Source organism: Bubalus kerabau, chromosome 10 (genome assembly GCF_029407905.1).
Source record: "Bubalus kerabau isolate K-KA32 ecotype Philippines breed swamp buffalo chromosome 10, PCC_UOA_SB_1v2, whole genome shotgun sequence".
In the NCBI taxonomy this organism is placed as follows: Eukaryota; Metazoa; Chordata; class Mammalia; order Artiodactyla; family Bovidae; genus Bubalus; species Bubalus kerabau.
In genome coordinates, this window is record NC_073633.1 from 32,661,970 (window position 1) to 32,687,481 (window position 25,512).

The 25,512-nt window shown below is 37.0% G+C and overlaps 1 protein-coding gene across 1 annotated transcript; it reads right to left on the minus strand.

Moving 5' to 3' along the window:
- Window positions 1-22,808: 22,808 nt before the first annotated feature.
- LOC129620546 (olfactory receptor 4F3/4F16/4F29-like) lies at window positions 22,809-24,560 on the minus strand. Its single transcript, XM_055536360.1, has one exon. It carries the CDS (start codon window positions 24,301-24,303, stop codon window positions 23,368-23,370), a length of 936 nt encoding a protein of 311 aa, XP_055392335.1. The 5' UTR covers window positions 24,304-24,560; the 3' UTR covers window positions 22,809-23,367.
- Window positions 24,561-25,512: the final 952 nt, after the last annotated feature.

The window sequence follows — 25,512 nt, forward strand, 5'->3', positions numbered from 1 at the left end:
CCTCATGCAAAGAGTTGACTCATTGGAAAAGACCCTGATGCTGGGAAAGATTGAAGGCAGGAGAAGAAGGGGACAACAGAGCATAAGATGGCTGGATGGCATCACCAACTCGATGGACCTGAGTTTGAGTGAACTCCAGGAGTTGGTGATGGACAGGGAGGCCCGGCGTGCTGCCAGCTTGAACATCTGGAAGTTCATGGGGTCACAAAGAGTCGGACACGACTGAGCGACTGAACTGAACTGAATGCAGAATACAATATGTCAATTGAATAGTGAGATTTTGATGATTTGGGGTGGGGGAGGGGGAGCAGGGGAAGTGTGTTCTAGAGATTCAAGTATAGAAGATAACTACTGTCAGCAATACCAGGTGGATAAGCTGCTCCAAGGGCAGAGATACTTATCTGGCTCTAGAAGAATTGCTGAAAACAAGAAGGAAGATGTATACAAATTTTGGTAAATATCTTGAATTACATAATATGAAAATGCTCTTTAATATTAACTACCATTATTCACAGGCTACCCAGGTTGCTCAGTGGGTAGAGTCTGCCTGCAATGTATGAGAAACAAGACACAAGTTCAATTCCTGGCTCAAGAATATCCCCTGGAAGAGGGCATGGCAACCCACTCCAGTATTTTTCTCTGGAGAATCCCATGGACAGAGGTGCATGGCATGCTACAGTCCACAGGGTTGCAAAGAGTTGGACAAGACTGAAGTGATTCAGCACACAAACAAGCACCATTATTCACATGTATATAGTTCATGGTACATACCCAGACACATAGAAAGTCAAAAGATAGTTCTCAATTGAGAGGTTATGGGTGGTTCAGTAGTAAAGTATCTGCCTGCCAATGCAGGAGATGCAGGAAACCCGGGTTCTATCCTTGGGTTGGGAAGAGCCCCTGGAAGAGGAAATGGCAACCCACTTTAGTATTCTTGCCCAGGAAATCCCATGAACAGAGAAGTCTTGCAGGCAAAAGTGCATAGGGTCATAAAGAGTCAGACACGACTGAGCAACTGAGCACACAGGCATTAATAACCCAAGGTTGTATTAAAGTCGTTCCATCTTTATTATTCTTGATCCTTCCCATCATCTTTTTCAATAGTTTAAATACACTTAAGGGAAAGTTTCTTACTTAAAAACTTAGAGTAGACAAGACCATTAGACTTCCAGTGAGAAGACACCTAAAGCTTTACAACACATTTCTCATTGGGGATTAGCTAGCATTCATCTCCAAACCAACAGCCAGCACTCAACCTGTTTTCCAAAAGTTTATGGGTGCATAGAAAAATAAAATACAGAGAAAGAATGAATTTAAAATAAATTCTTAAAGATTTGATAGAGGAGAATTTAAAATAAAATTTTAAACTAAAATAAAATAAATTTTATTATTAAAATAAATAAAATAAATTTAAAATAAAATCTTAAAGATTGGATAGAGGAGAAATTAGAAAAGATATGCACAATGACAAAAAAAAAAAAAAAGAAGCAAGAGGAGAACAGAGAGAACACATCAGGGTTCAGAGAGTGTGAAATACCATAGCCTCTATTTCTGAGAACCCAAGTCAGTTAAGGAGAACATCACCCTCTCACCTTTAATTCATTGACTCAGGGCTGCTCCTGACTTTGCAACATAGGGTTGCATTTAAGGAAGGCAGATGGTTCTATTACCTGCCCAGTCAGGCTCACAGAGTTTCTGTGAAAACCACACTTGATAATGAATGGCAGGTTGCCTTCATGCTGCACAATGATATATACATTTAATTCACAGTAAAAAAAATTCAACTCTTATTATGACTTGAGGAGTCTATCATATACTAAGCAGAAAAAGGTTACAGGACAATAGACAACAAGCATATAAAATTCTCTCCCATGTATGTTTTGTTTATATTCTACCATCCCAGGAGGGCTCTCTGTCTGGGCAGCATCTGCTATTAGGGTCACAGTATTGTTATTTTCAAAGGTGTGGTTCTTCTATGTGGTGGATTTATCGCATGGCTATATGTTCATATTAAAAAGTCCAGAAATCATTTTCAAACATTCATCTCTTGATTTCCTCAGTCCAAAAATGCAAAAATTCACAGATTTCCTTTCATGCATTATAGTGGAATTGTTAATAGCTTGGACTTTGGCATTAGTCTTTTATATTTTAGTTGAAGCTCAGCTGCAAATTTGCTGTGTGAGCATGGCAAAGTTACTTTATCTGAGATTCAGTTTTCTCACTATTTCTCATTGAGATAATAATACCTCCCTTGTAGGTTGTTGTGAGAAATATATGATATGTATGTAAACATACCTACCTCATAACCTAGCACATATGCGTGTGTGATCAGTTGCTTCCGTCAGTTCTGACTCTGAAATCCTATGGACTGTAGCACTCCAGACTCCTCTGTTCATGGGATTCTCCAGGTAAGAATACTGGAATGGGTTGCCATGCCCTCCTCCAAGGGATCTTCCCCACCCAGGGATTGAACCCAAGTCTCTTATGTCTCCTGCATTGACAGGTGGGTTCTTTACCACTAGTGCCAACTGGGAAGCCCTAAGTGGCTATTAAGTATAAATAATTATTCCTGATATTCTGAATCCTTCATTATTCTAAATTATTAATATTTAAACTAGACCTTATTTATGCCTACACTTGCACCCAAGCAATTAAGAACATTTCCCAAATACTTTTACTTCTCAAGGAATGTATTAACCAGAGAGCCTAAGGTTGCAGGAAGAAGCTTAGTGCTCTCATCAGGTTGTGACCTTTTCACTACTGCCATCCCAATAATCCAAAGCCATAAATTTCAATTTCTCACATTAAAAAAGTTAAGTTTTCCCTAACAGTGGATGTTTCTCTTGTCTTTATGGTTAAAAGTGGAGCAAGTAGGAAGAAAGGGCAAGAGCAGGTGCTTCAAGGGATTTCTGAAGGCTGGGTCCATCCAGGAGCAAATATGTATTGATCTGCTGAGACAAGGAAGCCAAACTATGCAATATCAGCTGCTAAGGAAAATATAATTTTCTCCAAAGTGTCTTTTTCATTTGGCATATTAAATTCTTTAGTTATGGGAGGAGGAGCCAAGATGGCGGAGGAGTAGGACTGGGAGAACACTTTCTCCCCCACAAATTCATCAAAAGAGCATTTAAACATCGAGTAAATTCCACAAAACAACTTCCGAATGCCGGCAGAGGACATCAGGCACCCAGAAAAGTAGCCCAACTCTTCGAAAGGAGGTAGGAAAAAATATAAAAGACAAAAAAAGAGACAAAAGAGGGAGGGACGGAGTTCCGTCCCGGGAAGGGAGTCTTAAAAAGAGAGAAGTTTCCAAACACCAGGAAACCCTCTCACTGCCGAATCTGTGCCGAGCTTTGGAAGCACAGAGGGCAACATAAAAGGGAGGGGAAAAAAAATAAATAAACAATTAAAAATCGCGGACTGTGAGCCCTACGGGAACTCCCCCAGCGGAGAAGCAGCGCAGACGCCTGCACACGGCATTAGCAAGCGGGGGCTGGGCAGGGAAGTGCGGCGCGGGCTGTGTCCCTTAGAGTAAGAATCGGGCCGAATGTCCTGAGCGCTATCTGAGCGAAATAATTTGGGCTAGCAAACCAGACTGTGGGATATCTACCACGCGAAAAGCCAGCCCTAACCTAAGACACCGCCAGGCCCGCGCACAGAACAAAGGACTGAACAGAGATAGCCGGCTGCAGACCTCCCCCTCCGGTGACAGGCAACCAGAGACGGAAGGGGGCAATCGCAGCCCCAGAGAGACACTATCTATAAAACTGTAAGCAGGCTTCTTTGCTAACTAAAACTTCTTGGGGGTCTGGACGGTCAACATCTGCCTGAGAAGGTGCGCCGGTTTTACACCCAGATAACCGAGTGGCGGGGAGGCGATAAGTCGCAGCATTGGCGCCCGCCAAGCACCTAATCGCCTGAGCTGCTCGACCTGGGAAGAACACAAAACGCAGGCCCAACCGAGTCTGCGCCTCTGAGGACTACCCGAGTGCCTGAACCTGAGCGGCTTGGACCTGGGAGCTCAGTCCAGGGCCGGCCTCTGATTGTTCCCGGCGGAACAACCTAGAGCCCAAGCAGTGTGGGCAGGGAGGTTACACGCGCCGTGAGCGGGGGCAGACCCAGTGTGGCCGAGGCACTTCGAGCGCACACCAGTGTTATCTGTTTGCAGCATCCCTCCCTCCCTCCCCACAGCGCGGCTGAACAAGTGAGCCTAAATTAAAAAAAAAAAAAAAAAAAATAGGGTCCTCCACCGTCCCCTTTGTGTCAGGGCGGGAACCAGACACTGAAGAGACCAGCAAACAGAAGAAGCTCTAACAGAGGGAAACGCCTTGGAAGCTACAGGCCATAGATTAAAACCCTGTGGTTACTACGGATTACATAGGAAGGGGCCTATAGATCTTGAGAAATATAAGTCGGACTAAGGAACTGCCAAAAATGAACTGAACCCACAATACTCACAACAAAACCAGAGAAAGACCTAGATATATTTTTACTATTTTTACGATCAATCTTTCTTTCTTTCTTTTTTTTTTTTAATTAAAAAAAAAAATTTTTTAAGTCCTCTATTGTCCTTTAATTTTCACTTTTATAACTATTACTTTGCAAAAAAAAAAAAAAAGACCCTATTTTTTTTTTTTTTCTTCTTCAGCAAACTTCATATATATATTTTATAATTTTTTGACCGTGGTTTTTTTTTTTTTTTTTTTTTTCTTTTTCTTTTTTCTTTTTCTTCTTTTCTTTAACATTGCATTTTTGAAATTCCAAACTCTACTCTAGATTTTTAATTTTAGCCTTTTGATATATGTTATCAATTTTGTACCTATAGTTTTTTTCATAATTGCTATGACTTTTTTTTTTTTCCTCTGTTTCTTTCTCTTCTTCTTTTATATAACATCGTATATCTGCAATTCCAAACTCTACTCAAGATTTTTAATTTATGCTTTTTGGTATTTGATATCAATTTTGTACCTGTATTTTCTTTATAATTTTTGCGACATTGTTTTTGTTGGTTTGTTTGTTTTCTCTCTTTATTTTTCTTCTTCTTCTTTTTTTTTTTTTTTTTTAACGTTGTATTTTTGAAATTCCAAACTCTACTCTGGATTTTTAATTTTTGCTGTTTGGTATTAGTTATCAATTTTGTACCTGTAGTTTCTTTATTACTTTCACGACCTTGTTTGTTTTTCTTTGTTCGTTTTTTCTCTCTTTCTTTTCCTTCTCCTTTTCATTAACATCGCATTTTTGAAATTCCAAACTCTACTCTAATTTCTAATTTTTGTTTTTATGTATTTGTTACCAATTTTGTACCTTTAAGAACCCAATCTTCAGGACCCATTTTTCACTAGTGTACGAGATTACTGGCTTGACTGCTCTCTCTCCCTTTGGACTCTCCATTTTCTCCACCAGGTCACCTGTATCTCCTCCCTAACCCCTCTCTACTCTACCCAACTCTGTGAATTTCTGTGTGTTCCAGACGGTGGAGAACACTTAAGGAACTGATTACTGGCTGGATCTGTCTCCCGCCTTTTCATTTCCCCCTTTTATCCTTCTGGCCACCTCTGTCTCCTGCCTCCTTCTTCTCTTCCCTGTATAACTCCGTGAACATCTCTGAGTGGTCCAGTTGTGGAGTGCACATAAGGAAGTGACTACTGGCTAGCCCACTCTCTCCACTATTGATTCCACCTCATCTCATTTGGGTCACCTCTAACTCCCTCCTCCCTCTTCTCTTCTCCATGTAACGCTGTGAACCTCTCTGAGTGACCCTCACAGTAGAGAAACTTTTCATCTTTAACGTAGATGTTTTATCAGTGGTGCTGTATAGAAGGAGAAGTTTTGAAACTACTGTAAAATTAAGACCGATAACTGGAAGTAGGAGGCTTAAGTCCAATCCCTGACTCCAGGGAACTCCTGACTCCAGGGAACATTAATTGACAGGAGCTCATCAAACGCCTCCATACCGACACTGAAACCAAGCACCACACAAGGGCCAACAAGTTCCAGGGAAAGACATAACAAGCAAATTCTCCAGCAACAAAGGAACACAGCCCTGAGCTTCAAGATACAGGCTGCCCAAAGTCACCCCAAAACCATAGACATCTCATAACTCATTACTGGACATTTCATTACACTCCAGAGAGAAGAAATACAGCTCCATCCACCAGAACATCGACACAAGCTTCCCTAACCAGGAAACCTTGACAAGCCACCTGTACAAACCCACACACAGCGAGGAAACGCCACAATAAAGAGAACTCCACAAACTGCCAGAATACAGAAAGGACACCCCAAACTCAGCAATTTAAACAAGATGAAGAGACAGAGGAATAGCCAGCAGATAAAGGAACAGGATAAATGCCCACCAAACCAAACCAAAGAGGAAGAGATAGGGAATCTACCTGATAAAGAATTCCGAATAATGATAGTGAAATTGATCCAAAATCTTGAAATTAAAATGGAATCACAGATAAATAGCCTGGAGGCAAGGATTGAGAAGATGCAAGAAAGGTTTAACAAGGACTTAGAAGAAATAAAAAAGAGTCAATATATAATGAATAATGCAATAAGTGAAATTAAAAACACTCTGGAGGCAACAAATAGTAGAATAACAGAGGCAGAAGATAGGATTAGTGAATTAGAAGATAGAATGGTAGAAATAAATGAATCAGAGAGGATAAAAGAAAAACGAATTAAAAGAAATGAGGACAATCTCAGAGACCTCCAGGACAATATTAAACGCTACAACATTCGAATCATAGGGGTCCCAGAAGAAGAAGACAAAAAGAAAGACCATGAGAAAATACTTGAGGAGATAATAGTTGAAAACTTCCCTAAAATGGGGAAGGAAATAATCACCCAAGTCCAAGAAACCCAGAGAGTCCCAAATAAGATAAACCCAAGGCGAAACACCCCAAGACACATAGTAATCAAATTAACAAAGATCAAACACAAAGAACAAATATTAAAAGCAGCAAGGGAAAAACAACAAATAACACACAAGGGAATTCCCATAAGGATAACAGCTGATCTTTCAATAGAAACTCTTCAAGCCAGGAGGGAATGGCAAGACATACTTAAAATGATGAAAGAAAATAATCTACAGCCCAGATTATTGTACCCAGCAAGGATCTCATTCAAGTATGAAGGAGAAATCAAAAGCTTTTCAGACAAGCAAAAGCTGAGAGAATTCTGCACCACCAAACCAGCTCTCCAACAAATACTAAAGGATATTCTCTAGACAGGAAACACAAAAATTGTGTATAAATTAGAACCCAAAACAATAAAGTAAATGGCAACGGGGTCATACTTATCAGTAATTACCTTAAACGTAAATGGGTTGAATGCCCCAACCAAAAGACAAAGACTGGCTGAATGGATACAAAAACAAGACCCCTGCATATGTTGTCTACAAGAGACCCACCTCAAAACAGGGGACACATACAGACTGAAAGTGAAGGGCTGGAAAAAGATTTTCCATGCGAATAGGGACCAAAAGAAAGCAGGAGTAGCAATACTCATATCAGATAAAATAGACTTTAAAACAAAGACTGTGAAAAGAGACAAAGATGGTCACTACATAATGATCAAAGGATCAATCCAAGAAGAAGATATAACAATTATAAATATATATGCACCCAACACGGGAGCACCGCAGTATGTAAGACAAATGCTAACAAGTATAAAAGAAGAAATTAACAATAACACAATAATAGTGGGAGACTTTAATACCCCACTCACACCTATGGATAGATCAACTAAACAGAAAATTAACAAGGAAACACAAACTTTAAACGATACAATAGACCAGTTAGACCTAATTGATATCTATAGGACATTTCATCCCAAAACAATGAATTTCACCTTCTTCTCAAGCGCACATGGAACCTTCTCCAGGATAGATCACAACCTGGGCCATAAAGCTAGCCTTGGTAAATTCAAAAAAATAGAAATCATTCCAAGCATCTTTTCTGACCACAATGCAGTAAGATTAGATCTCAATTACAGGAGAAAAACTATTAAAAAATCCAACATATGGAGGCTGAACAACACGCTGCTGAATAACCAACAAATCACAGAAGAAATCAAAAAAGAAATCAAAATTTGCATAGAAACGAATGAAAATGAAAACACAACAACCCAAAACCTGTGGGACACGGTAAAAGCAGTCCTAAGGGGAAAGTTCATAGCAATACAGGCACACCTCAAGAAACAAGAAAAAAGTCAAATAAATAACCTAACTCTACACCTAAAGCAACTAGAAAAGGAAGAAATGAAGAACCCCAGGGCTAGTAGAAGGAAAGAAATCTTAAAAATTAGAGCAGAAATAAATGCAAAAGAAACAAAAGAGACCATAGCAAAAATCAACAAAACCAAAAGCTGGTTCTTTGAAAGGATAAATAAAATTGACAAACCATTAGCCAGACTCATCAAGAAACAAAGGGAGAAAAATCAAATCAATAAAATTAGAAATGAAAATGGAGAGATCACAACAGACAACACAGAAATACAAAGGATCATAAGAGAGTACTATCAACAATTATATGCCAATAAAATGGACAACGTGGAAGAAATGGACAAATTCTTAGAAAAGTACAACTTTCCAAAACTCGATCAGGAAGAAATAGAAAATCTTAACAGACCCATCACAAGCACGGAAATTGAAACTGTAATCAAAAATCTTTCAGCAAACAAAAGCCCAGGTCCAGACGGCTTCACAGCTGAATTCTACCAAAAATTTAGAGAAGAGCTAACACCTATCCTGCTCAAACTCTTCCAGAAAATTGCAGAGGATGGTAAACTTCCAAACTCATTCTATGAGGCCACCATCACCCTAATACCAAAACCTGACAAAGATCCCACAAAAAAAGAAAACTACAGGCCAATATCACTGATGAACATAGATGCAAAAATCCTTAACAAAATTCTAGCAATCAGAATCCAACAACACATTAAAAAGATCATACACCATGACCAAGTGGGCTTTATCCCAGGGATGCAAGGATTCTTCAATATCCGCAAATCAATCAATGTAATACACCACATTAACAAATTGAAAAATAAAAACCATATGATTATCTCAATAGATGCAGAGAAAGCCTTTGACAAAATTCAACATCCATTTATGATCAAAACTCTCCAGAAAGCAGGAATAGAAGGAACATACCTCAACATAATCAAAGCTATATATGACAAACCCACAGCAAACATTATCCTCAATGGTGAAAAATTGAAAGCATTTCCTCTAAAGTCAGGAACAAGACAAGGGTGCCCACTTTCACCATTACTATTCAACATAGTTTTGGAAGTTTTGGCCACAGCAATCAGAGCAGAAAAAGAAATAAAAGGAATCCAAATTGGAAAAGAAGAAGTAAAGCTCTCACTGTTTGCAGATGACATGATCCTCTACATAGAAAACCCTAAAGACTCCACCAGAAAATTACTAGAACTAATCAATGACTATAGTAAAGTTGCAGGATATAAAATCAACACACAGAAATCCCTTGCATTCCTATACACTAATAATGAGAAAACAGAAAGAGAAATTAAGGAAACAATTCCATTCACCATTGCAACGGAAAGAATAAAATACTTAGGAATATATCTACCTAAAGAATCTAAAGACCTATATATAGAAAACTATAAAACACTGGTGAAAGAAATCAAAGAGGACACTAACAGATGGAGAAATATACCATGTTCATGGATTGGAAGAATCAATGTAGTGAAAATGAGTATACTACCCAAAGCAATCTATAGATTCAATGCAATCCCTATCAAGCTACCAACAGCATTCTTCACAGAGCTAGAACAAATAATTTCACAATTTGTATGGAAAAACAAAAAACCTCGAATAGCCAAAGCGATCTTGAGAAAGAAGAATGGAACTGGAGGAATCAACCTACCTGACTTCAGGCTCTACTACAAAGCCACAGTTATCAAGACAGTATGGTACTGGCACAAAGACAGAAATATAGATCAATGGAACAAAATAGAAAGCCCAGAGATAAATCCACGCACATATGGACACCTTATCTTCGACAAAGGAGGCAAGAATATACAATGGATTAAAGACAATCTCTTTAACAAGTGGTGCTGGGAACTCTGGTCAACCACTTGTAAAAGAATGAAACTAGAACACTTTCTAACACCATACACAAAAATAAACTCAAAATGGATTAAAGATCTAAACGTAAGACCAGAAACTATAAAACTCCTAGAGGAGAACATAGGCAAAACACTCTCTGACATACATCACAGCAGGATCCTCTATGACCCACCTCCCAGAATATTGGAAATAAAAGCAAAAATAAACAAATGGGACCTAATTAACCTTAAAAGCTTCTGCACATCAAAGGAAACTATTAGCAAGGTGAAAAGACAGCCTTCAGAATGGGAGAAGATAATAGCAAATGAAGCAACTGACAAACAACTAATCTCGAGAATATACAAGCAACTCCTACAGCTCAACTCCAGAAAAATAAATGACCCAATCAAAAAATGGGCCAAAGAACTAAATAGACATTTCTCCAAAGAAGACATAAAGATGGCTAACAAACACATGAAAAGATGCTCAACATCACTCATTATCAGAGAAATGCAAATCAAAACCACTATGAGGTACCATTTCACACCAGTCAGAATGGCTGCAATCCAAAAGTCTACAAGTAATAAATGCTGGAGAGGGTGTGGAGAAAAGGGAACCCTCTTCCACTGTTGGTGGGAATGCAAACTAGTGCAGCCACTATGGAGAACAGTGTGGAGATTCCTTAAAAAACTGGAAATAGACATGCCTTATGATCCAGCAATCCCACTGCTGGGCATACACACTGAGAAAACCAGAAGGGAAAGAGACACGAGTACCCCAATGTTCATCGCAGCACTGTTTATAATAGCCAGGACATGGAAGCAACCTAGATGTCCATCAGCAGATGAATGGATAAGAAAGCAGTGGTACATATACACAATGGAGTATTATTCAGCCATTAAAAAGAATACATTTGAATCAGTTCTAATGAGGTGGATGAAACTGGAGCCTATTATACAGAGTGAAGTAAGCCAGAAAGAAAAACACCAATACAGTATACTAACGCATATATATGGAATTTAGAAAGATGGTAACAATAACCCTGTGTACGAGACAGCAAAAGAGACACTGATGTATAGAACAGTCTTATGGACTCTGTGGGAGAGGGAGAGGGTGGGAAGATTTGGGAGAATGGCATTGAAACATGTAAATATCATGTATGAAATGAGTTGCCAGTCCAGGTTCGATGCACGATACTGGATGCTTGGGGCTGGTGCACTGGGACGACCCAGAGGGATGGAATGGGGAGGGAGGAGGGAGGAGGGTTCAGGATGGGGAACACATGTATACCTGTGGCGGATTCATTTTGATATCTGGCAAATCTAATACAGTTATGTAAAGTTTAAAAATAAAATAAAATTAAAAAAAAAAAATAAATAAATTCTTTAGTTATGACTTTCACTTTGACTGTACAAGTGAAAAAAAGAGGCAGTTTAGGCATATAATAAAGTCAAATGGTTATTCAAGACTGAAGTCTTAATAATGTTCTTTTCCCATTCTTATCTTCCCACTTATTCATTTTGTTAATTTAAAATGAATTTGCTTTCTATATACTAGGTCTCATGAAAGACCAATGTTGTACAAAGTCAATCTTTATCAAACACAAATATAAATATACATCAGGCATTGTGTGATGTAGGTCACAGAAGTGGAATAGACCTCTAAAATATGAGAAGAGTGGGAAAAGGTAATTCCAATGATTAAAAAAGACAGCATAGCAAATATAACACTGTATATACTTTTAAGACACGGTAAATATTACAACATATGAACATGGGATCTAAAATGTCATTTCAATCAAATGGTAAAATATTAAAAATACATAACTTTGGTATTCACTAGGTTAATGGTGAAGCATGCAGATTGTCTATTTCATAGACATTGTTTCGGAAAAGAGAAGAAAGACTGGTACAGATTAGTTTCTGCCTGACATTGAGAACTAATCTCAGTTATTCAAGACATTAAATAATTACAGGAAGTCAATGACAGACAGTGTGCAAGGAATTGATGATGAGGCTAGTTATTAAGGAAGATACTCTATCCATTACTGTGATAGGGCAACTGGAGGAAAGAAGCAATGGAAGCAGGGAATCCTCTTAAGAGAATGATGAAATAAAGCAGTTCTGGGAGGCCATGCTGCTGACAAGGACTACATAGTTTATCTGCAACAGTATTGATACAGAAGAGAGAAATATTGAGAAGTAAAAACCCAAATAAACTGGTGATGGATTAGAGTTGATGTGAACATGAAAGACAGAAGTTAAAAGTGACACCAAGATGTGTGCATGAATAGGACAACTGTGGATTCATTTTTTAAGAGGGTAGTTGGACATGGAATTTACAAAGGTGGAGAAAATAGATTATCATGTTTATATTAAGCAATTAGAGTTTAAGATATTAGTGAGATACCTTGTGGAAATATGGGACAGGATATATGGAAAGAAGTATAGATTCAAGACATAATTGTATCATAACTCATGTAAGAGTGATAAATTAATATATAAGAGTGAATTAGTTCTCTGAGAGCAAGAGTACAGAGGGAATAGACAAGATAAAGGAAATAAAGCAAAGATCCCACCATGTAGAACGTTACACTGATAGTGTGAAAGGAAGCAAAGGAGCCAAAGACTTGGGCAGAACAATCCGGGAGACAGGAGGACAACCGGCTGTGAGCCGTAGAAGCCAAAAAGTGAATCAAGAAGAGTGAATCAAGAACCAAGCATGAAAACTGAGAACTAAGGGAGGGAATAGAGAAATGATGGGACAGTGAAGAGAGTGGGATGATAGAGTAAAGGGAAGAAATAAAAGAAATTGAGATACCAGTTGACATATGTTTTCTACTTTGGAAACAGGTGGTTTAGGGCCAGTGTATTATAGGCACACATTATAAATATCAAATGGGTTCATTAAGGAATTAATCATATAATAAATGTGATGAGTTGTCAAAGAATGAATGAATGAATAAAAGGACGCCATTAGGGGCTAGAATGGAGAAGGCAATGGCACCCCACTCCAGTACTCTTGCCTGGAAAATCCCATGGACGGAAGAGCCTGGTAGGCTGCAGTCCATGGTGTCGCTCAGAGTCGGACACGACTGAGCGACTTCACTTTCACTTTTCACTTTCATGTATTGGAGAAGGAAATGGCAACCCACTCCTGTGTTCTTGCCTGGAGAATCCCAGGGACGGGGGAGACTGGTGGGCTGCCCTCTATGGGATCGCACAGAGTCGGACATGACTAAAGTGACTTAGCAGCAGCAGCAGCAGAGGCTAGAAGACAAAGTTTTCAGAGACTCTACATGCCACTCTATTGTAACACATACCAGCAATGCTCAGCAGCTTGAAATCAACCAAAAAGAACTTTAACTATTAGGATGAAAAGACAGAAATAAAATGGCAGGCGAAACAGGAGGTTACAAAGGGCTGAAACATTTCTAGTCACTGTATAGTACAACCATATAGTCAGACTGACAATAAATCACAGGCCAGAAAGAAAAACACATGATACCAAAAAAATTAAAATTTTAACATAAGGACCAACACTTGAGATACTTAGAAAAGAAGATGAGCGTTCCCTGATATTCTTCTACAGATTTATGCTCATTCTTTGAAGGCTTGTTATGCACTTCCCCTAACTCATACCCTCAACTGTCCATATACATGACTCCTCTGCATGGGCCTGATCCCTACTCTATCCTCCTTCTCTAGTGCGGGCAGAAAACTTCCACAGAAGGTTAACATCACAGCGAGCTACAGAAAAACTCAGTTTTTACATTCCTGGAATACATAAAACTTGGCTAGTAGTAATTTATTCACTACTGATTTTATTTTTGCCCCACCTACCCGTTTTGTCAAGGGAACTAAGAAAACACCATCATTAAAGATTCAGACAGATATAGTTCTCCCAAAATCAACCAGGTCCTATGCAGGATCATTACAGACACACACGAATAGTTGTATAAAACAGTCAAAGCAGCAGCTAATTACAACCCCAGGGGGTAGTGACCAAGTGATGCTGTGGAGATCTGGGACTGCTAAAGTGAAGTCAATTGGCCTGGGGGATTATCACCTGTGGTCGTTTTGGTTTTCCTACTGTAGCCAGGCAAAGAAGCTGTAAATGAGGAAAAATGAGACATTCAGGTTTCTTATGACAAAGGTACCACTGAACATGTTTTAGAGCTATTTTAATCTTTATGATGATTAAAGGTAAATGCCACAGCAGCATTTTTTAAATTTTATTTTATTTTTTAACTTTACAATATTGTATTGGTTTTGCCATATATCAAAATGAATCTGCCACAGGTATATATGTGTTCCCCATCCTGAACCCTCCTCCCTCCTCCCTCCCCATACCATCCTTCTGGGTTGTCCCAGTGCACTAGCCCCAAGCATCCAGTATCGTGCATCGAACCTGGACTGGCGACTCGTTTCATATATGATATTATACATATTTCAATGCCATTCTCCCAAATCATACCACCCTCTCCCTCTCCCACAGAGTCCAAAAGACTGTTCTATACATCAATGTCTCTTTTGCTGTCTCGTATACAGGGTTATTGTTACCATCTTTCTAAATTCCATATATATGTGTTAGTATAATCATCTCATCATTTCTATGCTGATATTACAATAATATTCAACTTAAACACAAAATATATAATAAGAATAATAGTGAAAGTGTTAGTCACTCAGTCCTGTCTGACTCTTTGTGACCCCATGGACTGTGCCTACGAGGCTCCTCTGTCAATGGAATTTTCCAGGCAAGAATACTGGAGTGGGTTGCCATTCCCTTCTCCAGGGGATCTTCTCAACCCAGGGATTGAACCTGGTTCTCCTGCACTGCAGGCAGATTCTTTACCATCTGAGCCACCAGAGAAGCCCAATACATGGAGATAAAACCATACAATATTCCATGAAAAAAGGTAGAGAGAATATATAAGAAATTGAGGTTAAATTGACTTCAAAAATAACATCTTCATGCACAGTCTATTAAATCTCCACAACCACACTGTGAAGTAGATGTAGTTACATATTCTTAGACAGATTATCTAAACTACATAGATATCAAAGGGTTGGCCTATATATGAATTTAGAACTTTATCCAATTTTTATTCTCTTTCTTCCTTGAGTTACAGATTTTCTTTGGTAAAGTATCTGTTCAAGCCTTTTGTTAATTTAAATTGCATCTTTTTTTTATTACTGAGAGTTCCCTATAGATTCAAAATACAAGTCATTTTTCAGATATGTGATATGCAAATATACTCATCCCACTTATATGGGTTGTCATTTCATTAACAGAGCAGACATTTTCAATTTTGCTGAAAAACAATTTACTAACTTTTTGTATTTTATGTTTTTGGTTTCATATCTTAGAAATCTTTACTAGCTTCAGGTGACTAAATTTTCTCTAATACTTTCTTCTAGAGGTTTTATTGTTTTAGATTTTACATTTAGGTCTATGACCATTTTTGAGTTAATAAGGTGTCAGATATAGGTTAAGCTTTAATTTTCATTATGAATGTTTGTTTGTGTGTGCTCAATGTCTGATTCTTTCTAACTACATAGCCAGCCAGGCTTCTCTATCCATGGAATTTTCCAGGCAGGAATACTGGAGCAGGTTGCCATTTCCTACTCCAGGGGATCTTCCCAACCCTGGGATCCAACCCACATCTCTTGCATCTCCTGCACTGGCAGGCAGATTCTTCACCACTGTGCCAACTGGGTAGCCCTTATAAATGTTTATTTCAGCATTATTTGTTGAAACAACTCCCTGTTCTCCATTGAATTGTGTTTTAACATATTTGTAGGTTTATTTCTTGATCCTTCTTTCTGTTATTTGATCTATGTATACATTTCAAAATTCAATTTTACTTTTTAAAAATTTATTTTGGCTATTATAGTGCCTTTGCATTTCCATAAAGATTTTAAAATCTGTTTGTTGATATCTTTAAAAATCTGATTTTTTTTTATGTTACTATATTGTATTGGTTTTGCCATACATCAACATGCATCCGCCATGGGTGTACATGCGTTCCCCATCCTGAACCCCCCTCCCACCTCCCTCCCCATACCATCCCTCTGGGTCATCCCAGTACACCAGCCCCACGCTTCCTGTATCCTGCATTGAACCTGGACTGGCGATTCATTTCTTATATGATATTATACATTTTTTTAATGCCATTCTCCCAAATCATCCCCCCCTCCCTCTCCCATAGAGTCCAAAAGACTGTTCTATACTTCTGTGTCTCTTTTGCTGTCTCGCATACAGGGGTTATCATTACCATCTTTCTAAATTCCATATATATGCATTAGTATACTGTATTGGTGTTTTTCTTCCTGGCTTACTTCACTCTGCATAATTGCTCCATTTTCATCCACTTCATTAGAACTAATTCAAATGTATTCTTTTTAATGGCTGAGTAATACTCCATTGTGTATATGTACCACTGCTTTCTTATCCATTCATCTGCTGATGGACATCTAGGATGCTTCCATGTCCTGGCTATTATAAAAAGTGCTATGATGAACATTGGGGTACACGTGTCTCTTTCCCTTCTGGTTTCCTCAGTGTGTATGCCCAGCAGTGGGATTGCCAGATCATAAGGCAGTTCTATTTCCAGTTTTTTAAGGAATCTCCACACTGTTCTCCATAGTGGCTGTACTAGTTTGCATTCCCACCAACAGTGTAAGAGGGTTCCCTTTTCTCCACACCCTCTCCAGCATTTATTGCTTATAGACTTTTGGATTGCAGCCATTCTGACTGGTGTAAAATGGTACCTCATAGTGGTTTTGATTTGCATTTCTCTGATAATGAGTGATGTTGAGCATCTTTTCATGTGTTTGTTAGCCATCTGTATGTCTTCTTTGGAGAAATGTCTATTTAGTTCTTTGGCCCATTTTTTGATTGGGTCACTTATTTTTCTGGAATTGAGCTGCAGGAGTTGCTTATATATTTTTGAGATTAGTTGTTTGTCAGTTGCTTCATTTGCTATTATCTTCTCCCATTCTGAAGGCTGTCTTTTCACCTTGCTTAGAGTTTCTTTTGTTGTGCAGAAGCTTTTAATTTTAATTAGATCCCATTTGTTTATTTTTGCTTTTATTTACAATATTCTGGGAGGTGGGTCATAGAGGATCCTGCTGTGATTTATGTCGGAGAGTGTTTTGCCTATGTTCTCCTCTACGAGTTTTATAGTTTCTGGTCTTACATTTAGATCTTTAATCCATTTTGAGTTTATTTTTGTGTATGGTGTTAGAAAGTGTTCTAGTTTCATTCTTTTACAAGTGGTTGACCAGATGTCCCAGCACTACTCATTAAAGAGATTGTCTTTTCTCCATTGGATATTCTTGCCTCCTTTGTCAAAGATAAGGTATCCATAGGTGCATGGGTTTATCTCTGGGCTTTCTATTTTGTTCCATTGATCTATATTTCTGTCTTTGTGCCAGTACCATACTGTCTTGATGACTGTGGTTTTGTAGTATAGCCTGAAGTCAGGCAGGTTGATTCCTCCACTTCCATTCTTCTTTCTCAAGATTGCTTTGGCTATTCAAGGATTTTTGTATTTCCATACAAATTGTGAAATTATTTGTTCCAGCTCTGTGAAAAATACCATTGGTAGCTTGATAGGGATTGCATTGAATCTATACATTGCTTTGGGTAGTATACTCATTTTCACTATATTGATTCTTCTGATCCATGAACACGGTATATTTCTCCATCTGTTAGCGTCCTCTTTGATTTCTTTCACCAGTGTTTTATAGTTTTCTATATATAGGTCTTTAGTTTCTTTAGGTAGATATATTCCTAAGTATTTTTTTTACATAGTATTTTATTTATTTATTTTATTTTATTTTTAAACTTTACATAACTGTATTAGTTTTGCCAAATATCAAAATGAATCCACCACAGGTATACATGTATTCCTAAGTATTTTATTCTTTTCATTGCAATGGTGAATGGAATTGTTTCCTTAATTTCTCTTTCTGTTTTCTCATTATTAGTGTATAGGAATGCAAGGGATTTCTGTGTGTTGATTTTATCCTGCAATTTTACTGTATTCATTGATTAATTCTAGTAATTTTCTGGTGGAGTCTTTAGGGTTTTCTAGGTAGAGGATCATGTCATCTGCAAACAGTGAGAGCTTTACTTCTTCTTTTCCAATTTGGATTCCTTTTATTTCTTTTTCTGCTCTGATTGCTGTGGCCAAAACTTCCAAAACTATGTTGAATAGTAGTGGTGAGAGTGGGCACCCTTGTCTTGTTCCTGACTTTAGGGGACATGCTTTCAATTTTTCACCATTGAGGATAATGTTTGCTGTGGGTTTGTCATATATAGCTTTTATTATGTTGAGGTATGTTCCTTCTATTCCTGCTTTCTGGAGAGTTTTTATCATAAATGGATGTTGAATTTTATCAAAGGCTTTTTCTGCAACTATTGAGATAATCATACGGCTTTTATTTTTCAATTTGTTAATGTGGTTAATGTTGGGGATATTGAAGAATCCTTGCATCCCTGGGATAAAGCCCACTTGGTCATCGTGTATGATCTTTTAATGTGTTGTTGGATTCTGATTGCTAGAATTATGTTAAGGATTTTTGCAAATATGTTCATCAGTGATATTGGCCTGTATAAATGGTGTATAAACTTGAACCCAAAACAATAAAGTAAATAGCAGCGGGATCATACTTATCAATAATTACCTTAAATGTAAATGGGTTGAATGCCCCAACCAAAAGACAAAGACTGGCTGAATGGATACAAAAACAAGACCCCTATATATGTTGTCTACAAGAAACCCACCTCAAAACAGGGGACACATACAGACTGAAAGTGAAGGGCTGGAAAAAGATTTTCCATGCAAATAGAGACCAAAAGAAAGCAGGAGTAGCAATACTCATATCAGATAAAATAGACTTTAAAACATAGGCTGTAAAAAGAGACAAAGAAGGACACTACATAATGATCAAAGGATCAATCCAAGAAGAAGATATAACAATTATAAATATATATGCACCCAACATAGGAGCACTGCAATATGTAAGACAAATGCTAACAAGTATGAAAGGGGAAATTAACAATAACACAATAATAGTGGGAGGCTTTAACACCCCCACTCACACCTATGGATAGGTCAACTAAACCGAAAATTAACAAAGAAACACAATCTTTAAATGATACAATAGACCAGTTAGACCTAATTGATATCTATAGGACATTTCACCCCAAAACAATGAATTTCACCTTTTTCTCAAGCGCACACGGAACCTTCTCTAGGACAGATCACATCCTGGGCCATAAATCTAGCCTTGGTAAATTCAAAAAAATTGAAATCATTCCAAGCATCTTTTCTGACCACAGTGCAGTAAGATTAGATGTCAATTACAGGAGAAAAACTATTAAAAATTCCAACATATGGAGGCTGAACAACACGCTGCTGAATAACCAACAAATCACAGAAGAAATCAAAATATGCATAGAAATGAATGAAAATGAAAACAAAACAACCCCAAACCTATAGGACACTGTAAAAGCAGTGCTAAGGGGAAAGTTCATAGCAATACAGTCATACCTAAAGAAACAAGAAAAAAGTCAAATAAATAACCTAACTCTACACCTAAAGCAACTAGAAAAGGAAGAAATGAAGAACCCCAGGGTTAGTAGAAGGAAAGAAATCTTAAAAATTAGGGCAGAAATAAATGCAAAAGAAACAAAGGAGACCATAGCAAAAGTCAACAAAGCCAAAAGCTGGTTCTTTGAAAGGATAAATAAAATTGTCAAACCATTAGCCAGACTCATCAAGAAACAAAGGGAGAAAAATCAAATCAATAAAATTAGAAATGAAAATGGAGAGATCACAACAGACAACATAGATACAAAGGATCATAAGAGACTACTATCAGCAATTATATGCCAATAAACTGGACAACGTGGAAGAAATGGACAAATTCTTAGAAAAGTACAACTTCCCAAAACTGAACCAGGAAGAAATAGAAAATCTTAACAGACCCATCACAAGCACGGAAATTGAAACTGTAATCAGAAATCTTCCAGCAAACAAAAGCCCAGGACCAGACGGCTTCACAGCTGAATTCTACCAAAAATTTAGAGAAGAGCTGACACCTATCCTACTCAAACTCTTCCAGAAAATTTCAGAGGAAGGTAAACTCCCAAACTCATTCTATGAGGCCACCATCACCTTAATACCAAAACCTGACAATGATGGTGTTTTGACTGGGACTTTGTTGAATCTATGGGTGACTTTGGCAAGAATTGACATATGACTAATGTCACAGTGTTCCAATTTATGATTTCTGATGTGCTTAGTCACTCTGTTGTGTCCAACTCTTTGCGACCCCATGGACTATAGCCCAGAAGGCTCCTCTGTCCATGGAGATTCTCCAGGCAACAATACTGGAGTGGGTTGCCACACCCTCCTCCAGAGAATCTTCCCAACCCAGGTCTCCTGCACTGAAGGCAGAGTCTTTACTATCTGAGCCACCTTATATCTTTTTTGATTTATTGCCTCAGTGTTTTGTAATTATCAGCATACACTTGTTATATCTACAGTTAGGTATTCCATGTTTACAAGTGCTATCATAAATGGCATCTTTAAAATAAATATTTTGGTTTCCAACTGTTCATCTCCAGTATGTAGAAATACAATTGAATTTTATATATTACAGAACTCACTTTAGTTTTTGAAGCTTGTTTTACACATTCATTAGAATTTACTATATAGAAAATCTTATTTTTAGTGCATGGAGACAATTTTATTTCTTCCTTTCTAAACTGCATGTCTCTTCTTCTCTTGCCTTATTCCACTGGCTGGGATATCTAGTGTGATTATAAGTAGGAGTGGTAAGGATGCAGATCTTTGCCTTGTTCCCAGTCTTAGAATGAAAATATTCAATCTTTCACCAATGAGTATAATGTTAGCTGTAAGATTTTGTTGATAGTCTTAATCAGATTAAGGAAATTCCTTTTTTCCCTTTATTGAGAATTTTTATCATGAATAGTGGTTTAGTTGGTAAGTAGTGTCTGACTCTTGAGACCCCATGGACAGTAGCCCATCAGGTCCCTCTGTCCATGGGATTTCCCAGGCAAGAATACTGGTGTGGATTGCCATTTCCTCCTCCAAGGGATCTTCCTGACCCAGGGAGTGAACTCAGGTCTCCTGCATTGCAGGTGGATTCTTTACTGACTGAGACCCCAAGGAAGCCCCTAGGTATTTAATTTTGTCATTTTTTTTTACATCTATTAAGACAATCATGTAGTTTTAAATCTTTTTTTCTGTCAATTGATACTGAACTGTTCAGCCTGCCTTTCATTCCTTGACTAAACCCCACTTAGTTATGATGTATTTATCACATCTATATATATCCTATCCTGACTGTCAAATACTTTGTTGAGCATTTGGTGTCTCTGTTTATGGTGGATATTAATCTGTATTTTTTTGTTTTTCTTTGTTTCTTATAGTGTCTTTTTTTTTATATCACAGCAATGTTGATCTCAGAAACTAAGTCGGGAAGTTCCCTCCCTATGATTTTCTGGGAAATTTGTGTAAAATTGATATATCTCTTCCATAAATGTCTGGCAGAATTTGCCAGTAAAATTTATCTGGACTTTTAGAGATTTTGGTTGAAGGGTTTTAAACTAGGAATTCAATTTCCTTAGCTAATATAAAACTATTCAAGTTGTTTGTTTATTCTTAAGTCAACTTGTACATTTCATATTTTTCAAGAATTAAAATATTTCATTAGAATTAAAAGTATGGGCATGTTACTTATAATATCTTATGATTATTCTCTTGATGTGTCTAGAGTATAGTGAGATAACATTTTCCCCTTCTAATAATGACATTTTAACCTTCTCAGCAATCTCTTTCAATTGTATTGATATTTCTCAAAAATTTCCTTTTGGCTTCAATGTTATTTCTTTATAGATTTTTCTATTTTCAAGAAGTTTTTTTTTCTATTATCATTATTGTTTTCTTCATTCTCTTTTTCCGTATTTAACTTTCTCTTCTCATCCTAAAGTGAAATATTAACCGGTTTAATAATTTCTTTATTTTTTAATATTAGCTTTAAATTGTATAAACTTTTTAAACACTGCTCCAGCCAAATTCCACCAATTTTGATATTGTATTTTCATTTCCATTCAATTCACATACTTTGTAATTTCCCTTATCACTTTCTTTATGACCTATGTATTAGGTGAAGTATACTGTTTAATTTCCAATTATTAGGAGAATTTTCAGATATCCTTCCATTTATTTTTAGTTTAATTCTATTACTTTCAGAGAATTTTTTGTGTAATTTTAATTCTTTTGACTTGGTAAGTCTGCTTTATTGTCCAGAACATGTTCTGTCTTCAAGAATATTTCATGTGCACTTGAGAAAAGAGTATACATTTTGCTGTTGTCAGGTAGGTTTTTCTACAAATGATTACTGGATAAAATTGGTTGATAGCCTTACATAGGTTTCCTGTTTCCTAACTGATATAACTGCTCCCATTTTCTTTTGATTAGCATTTACATGGTATACTTTCCATTCTTCTACATATAACATATATATATATATACATATATATAATATTTAAAGTGAGTTTCTTGTACACAGCATATATTTAGGGTTTTTCCCCTAATTTGATAAGACTTGTCTTCAATTAGTATGCAGACCTTTATATTTAATGAGATTAGTAAAATGGTCATTTAGCTTTACCATTTTATCATTTATTTTCTGTTTCCCCCAGTTTTTGTTCTTTTCTTTACCCCTTGTTGTCTCCTTTTTGGATTATTTATGTATTTTTTATGATTTGACCTAAATGTCTCTATCGACTTTTTCATTATATCTCTTTGTTATTGCTGCTGTTGCTGTTCAGTGAGTCTCAGGAGACTGTAACATGCATATCTATCTTTTCACAGTCTACTTAGATTTAATGGTAATTGAATAATTAGCATATAAGTTACCTTAAGAGGCAGATTATGAGTAAATACATGGATATATTGAAATAATATTAAATTTATAATTACAAGAGAAAAGAGAGGCAAAGAAACTACCTAGAAAGAAATGATTATAATTATAATTAGTACACATATGTGCAATCCCATATGCATCAACATAAGTTTTGAATTAAAGTTTTATTTGTTTAAATCTTAATCATCTTTAAGGAAGAGGAGCATTCTTAAAGAGTGTGGTAACACTCAAATTAATCTCTAATGAACAAAAAAAGCTAATTCTAAAATTTCAGATACAGGTGACATGATGATCAGGATAAAATCCTTCTAACACTATTTATGAAATCTTTCTAAAAATCACGAATGGTCTGAAAACTCTCTTCATTGCTACCTTCATCTCTTTATTCCTGAATGTGTAGATGACTGGATTTAAAAAAGGAGTGAGAACAGCATCAGAAAGAGCAAGAAACTTGTCCATTTGGGAATTGGGGTGTGGCCATGTATAGACAAACATGGTTGGACCAAAGAACAAAATAACCACAGTGATGTGAGCTGACAAAGTGGAGAGGGCCTTGGATGAACCACCTGAGGAGTGTTTCCAAACAGTTAACAGGATGAACATATAGGAGATGAGGAGTATAAAGAAGGAACTAACACAGATAAACCCACTGTTGACAGTGACCATGAACTGAAGTCTGTAAGTATCTGTACAGGCCAGTCTGAGGAGCCGAGGAAGATCACAGTAAAAGCTGTCCAATACATTCGGACCACAGAAGGGCAAATTAACAATAAATGCTAGCTGGAACAGTGAGTGGCTGACACCAAGGGCCCAGGCAGCAGCCAGAAACAAAATGCACATCCTCGGGCTCATGATGCTCAGATAGTGGAGAGGCTTACATATGGCAACATATCTGTCAAAAGCCATGGCTATGAGCAGCACCATCTCCACCCCACCAATGACATGGATGAAGAAGATCTGAGCAATGCAGCCTCCAAAAGAAATGACTTTATGCTTTCTGAAAAGGTCATAGATCATCTTGGGAGAAGTGACAGAGCAGGCTCCCAAGTCAATGAAGGAGAGGCTGGCCAGTAGGAAGTACATGGGGGAATGTAAGTGAGGATCAGTAGTCACAGAAAACACAATGAGGATGTTTCCAGCCATGCTTGCCACATAGAGCACAGAGGAGAACACCAGGAGGAGCAGCTGGAACTCCCATGAATAAGTGAGTCCCAGAAATACAAACTCAGACACCGAGAGATTCCCTCCATCCATTGATCCAGCCAACAGGGCTGCTGCTGAAATAATGAGAACTAAGAAAATATGAAAGAAGTTATTATTATTAGGAATAAGAGTGGCATTAATTACAAGTATACCTCAGAGATAAGATGGGTTCAGTTGCAGACCACTGCAATAAAATAAATATTACAGAAAATCAAGTCATATGAATCTTTAGTTTCCCAGTGCATATGAAAGCTTTGTTAAAATATATTGTAGTCTATAAAATATGTAATAGCACTTTGTATAAAACAATATATATACCTTAAGTTAAAAATACATTTTTTGCTAAAAAAAAAATGCTAGTGTCATCTGAGCCTTTAATGAGTCATAGTAGTAACATCACTGATTATAGATCAACCCTGATTATAAATCACCACAACAAATATAATAATAATGAAAAATTTTGAAATATTATGAAAATTACCAAAATGTGACACAGAGACACTAAGTGAGAAAATACTGTTGGGAAAATGGCACCAACAGACTTGCCCTATGCATTATTGCCACAATCCTTCACTTTGTGAGAAACACAGTATCTGTGAAGAACAATAAAATGTGGTATGCTTGTACTTATGTGGCACTGTTCACATTATAAATGACAAATATTTGATAATATATTCTTCACACTTGCTAAATAATCATGATAATGATGATGTTGATGGTGATGATGGTGATGAAGACATACATACAACTCAAGAGGCCATGTCATCTAACATCCTTTTATGATAAAAACCTCTCAACAAAGTTTGTATAGAGGAAATATACCTGAAGATAATAAAGGTTATATACAACAAACACACCACTAACATAAATACTCAATGATGAAAAACTGAAAGCTTTTGCTCTAAGATTAGGAAGAAGATGATGAGTGCCCACCAATGCCACATTAATTCAACATATTATTGGAAATCTATGCCATAGAAATCAGACAAGAAAAAAAATTATAATAAAATAATAACAAAAGAATAAATAAAACTGCCACTGTTTGCAGGTGGCATGATACTATATACAGAAAACCCTATAGATTTCACACACAAAAAAAATAGAACTAATAAATAAATTCAGTAAGTTTTCAGGATATAGAAATCAATATACATAAATCTGTTGTATTTATATATAGGAAAAAAATCAGGGAGAGAAATTGAGAAAACAATCCCAATTATAATTACATCAAAAAGAACAAAATACCTAGAAATACACATA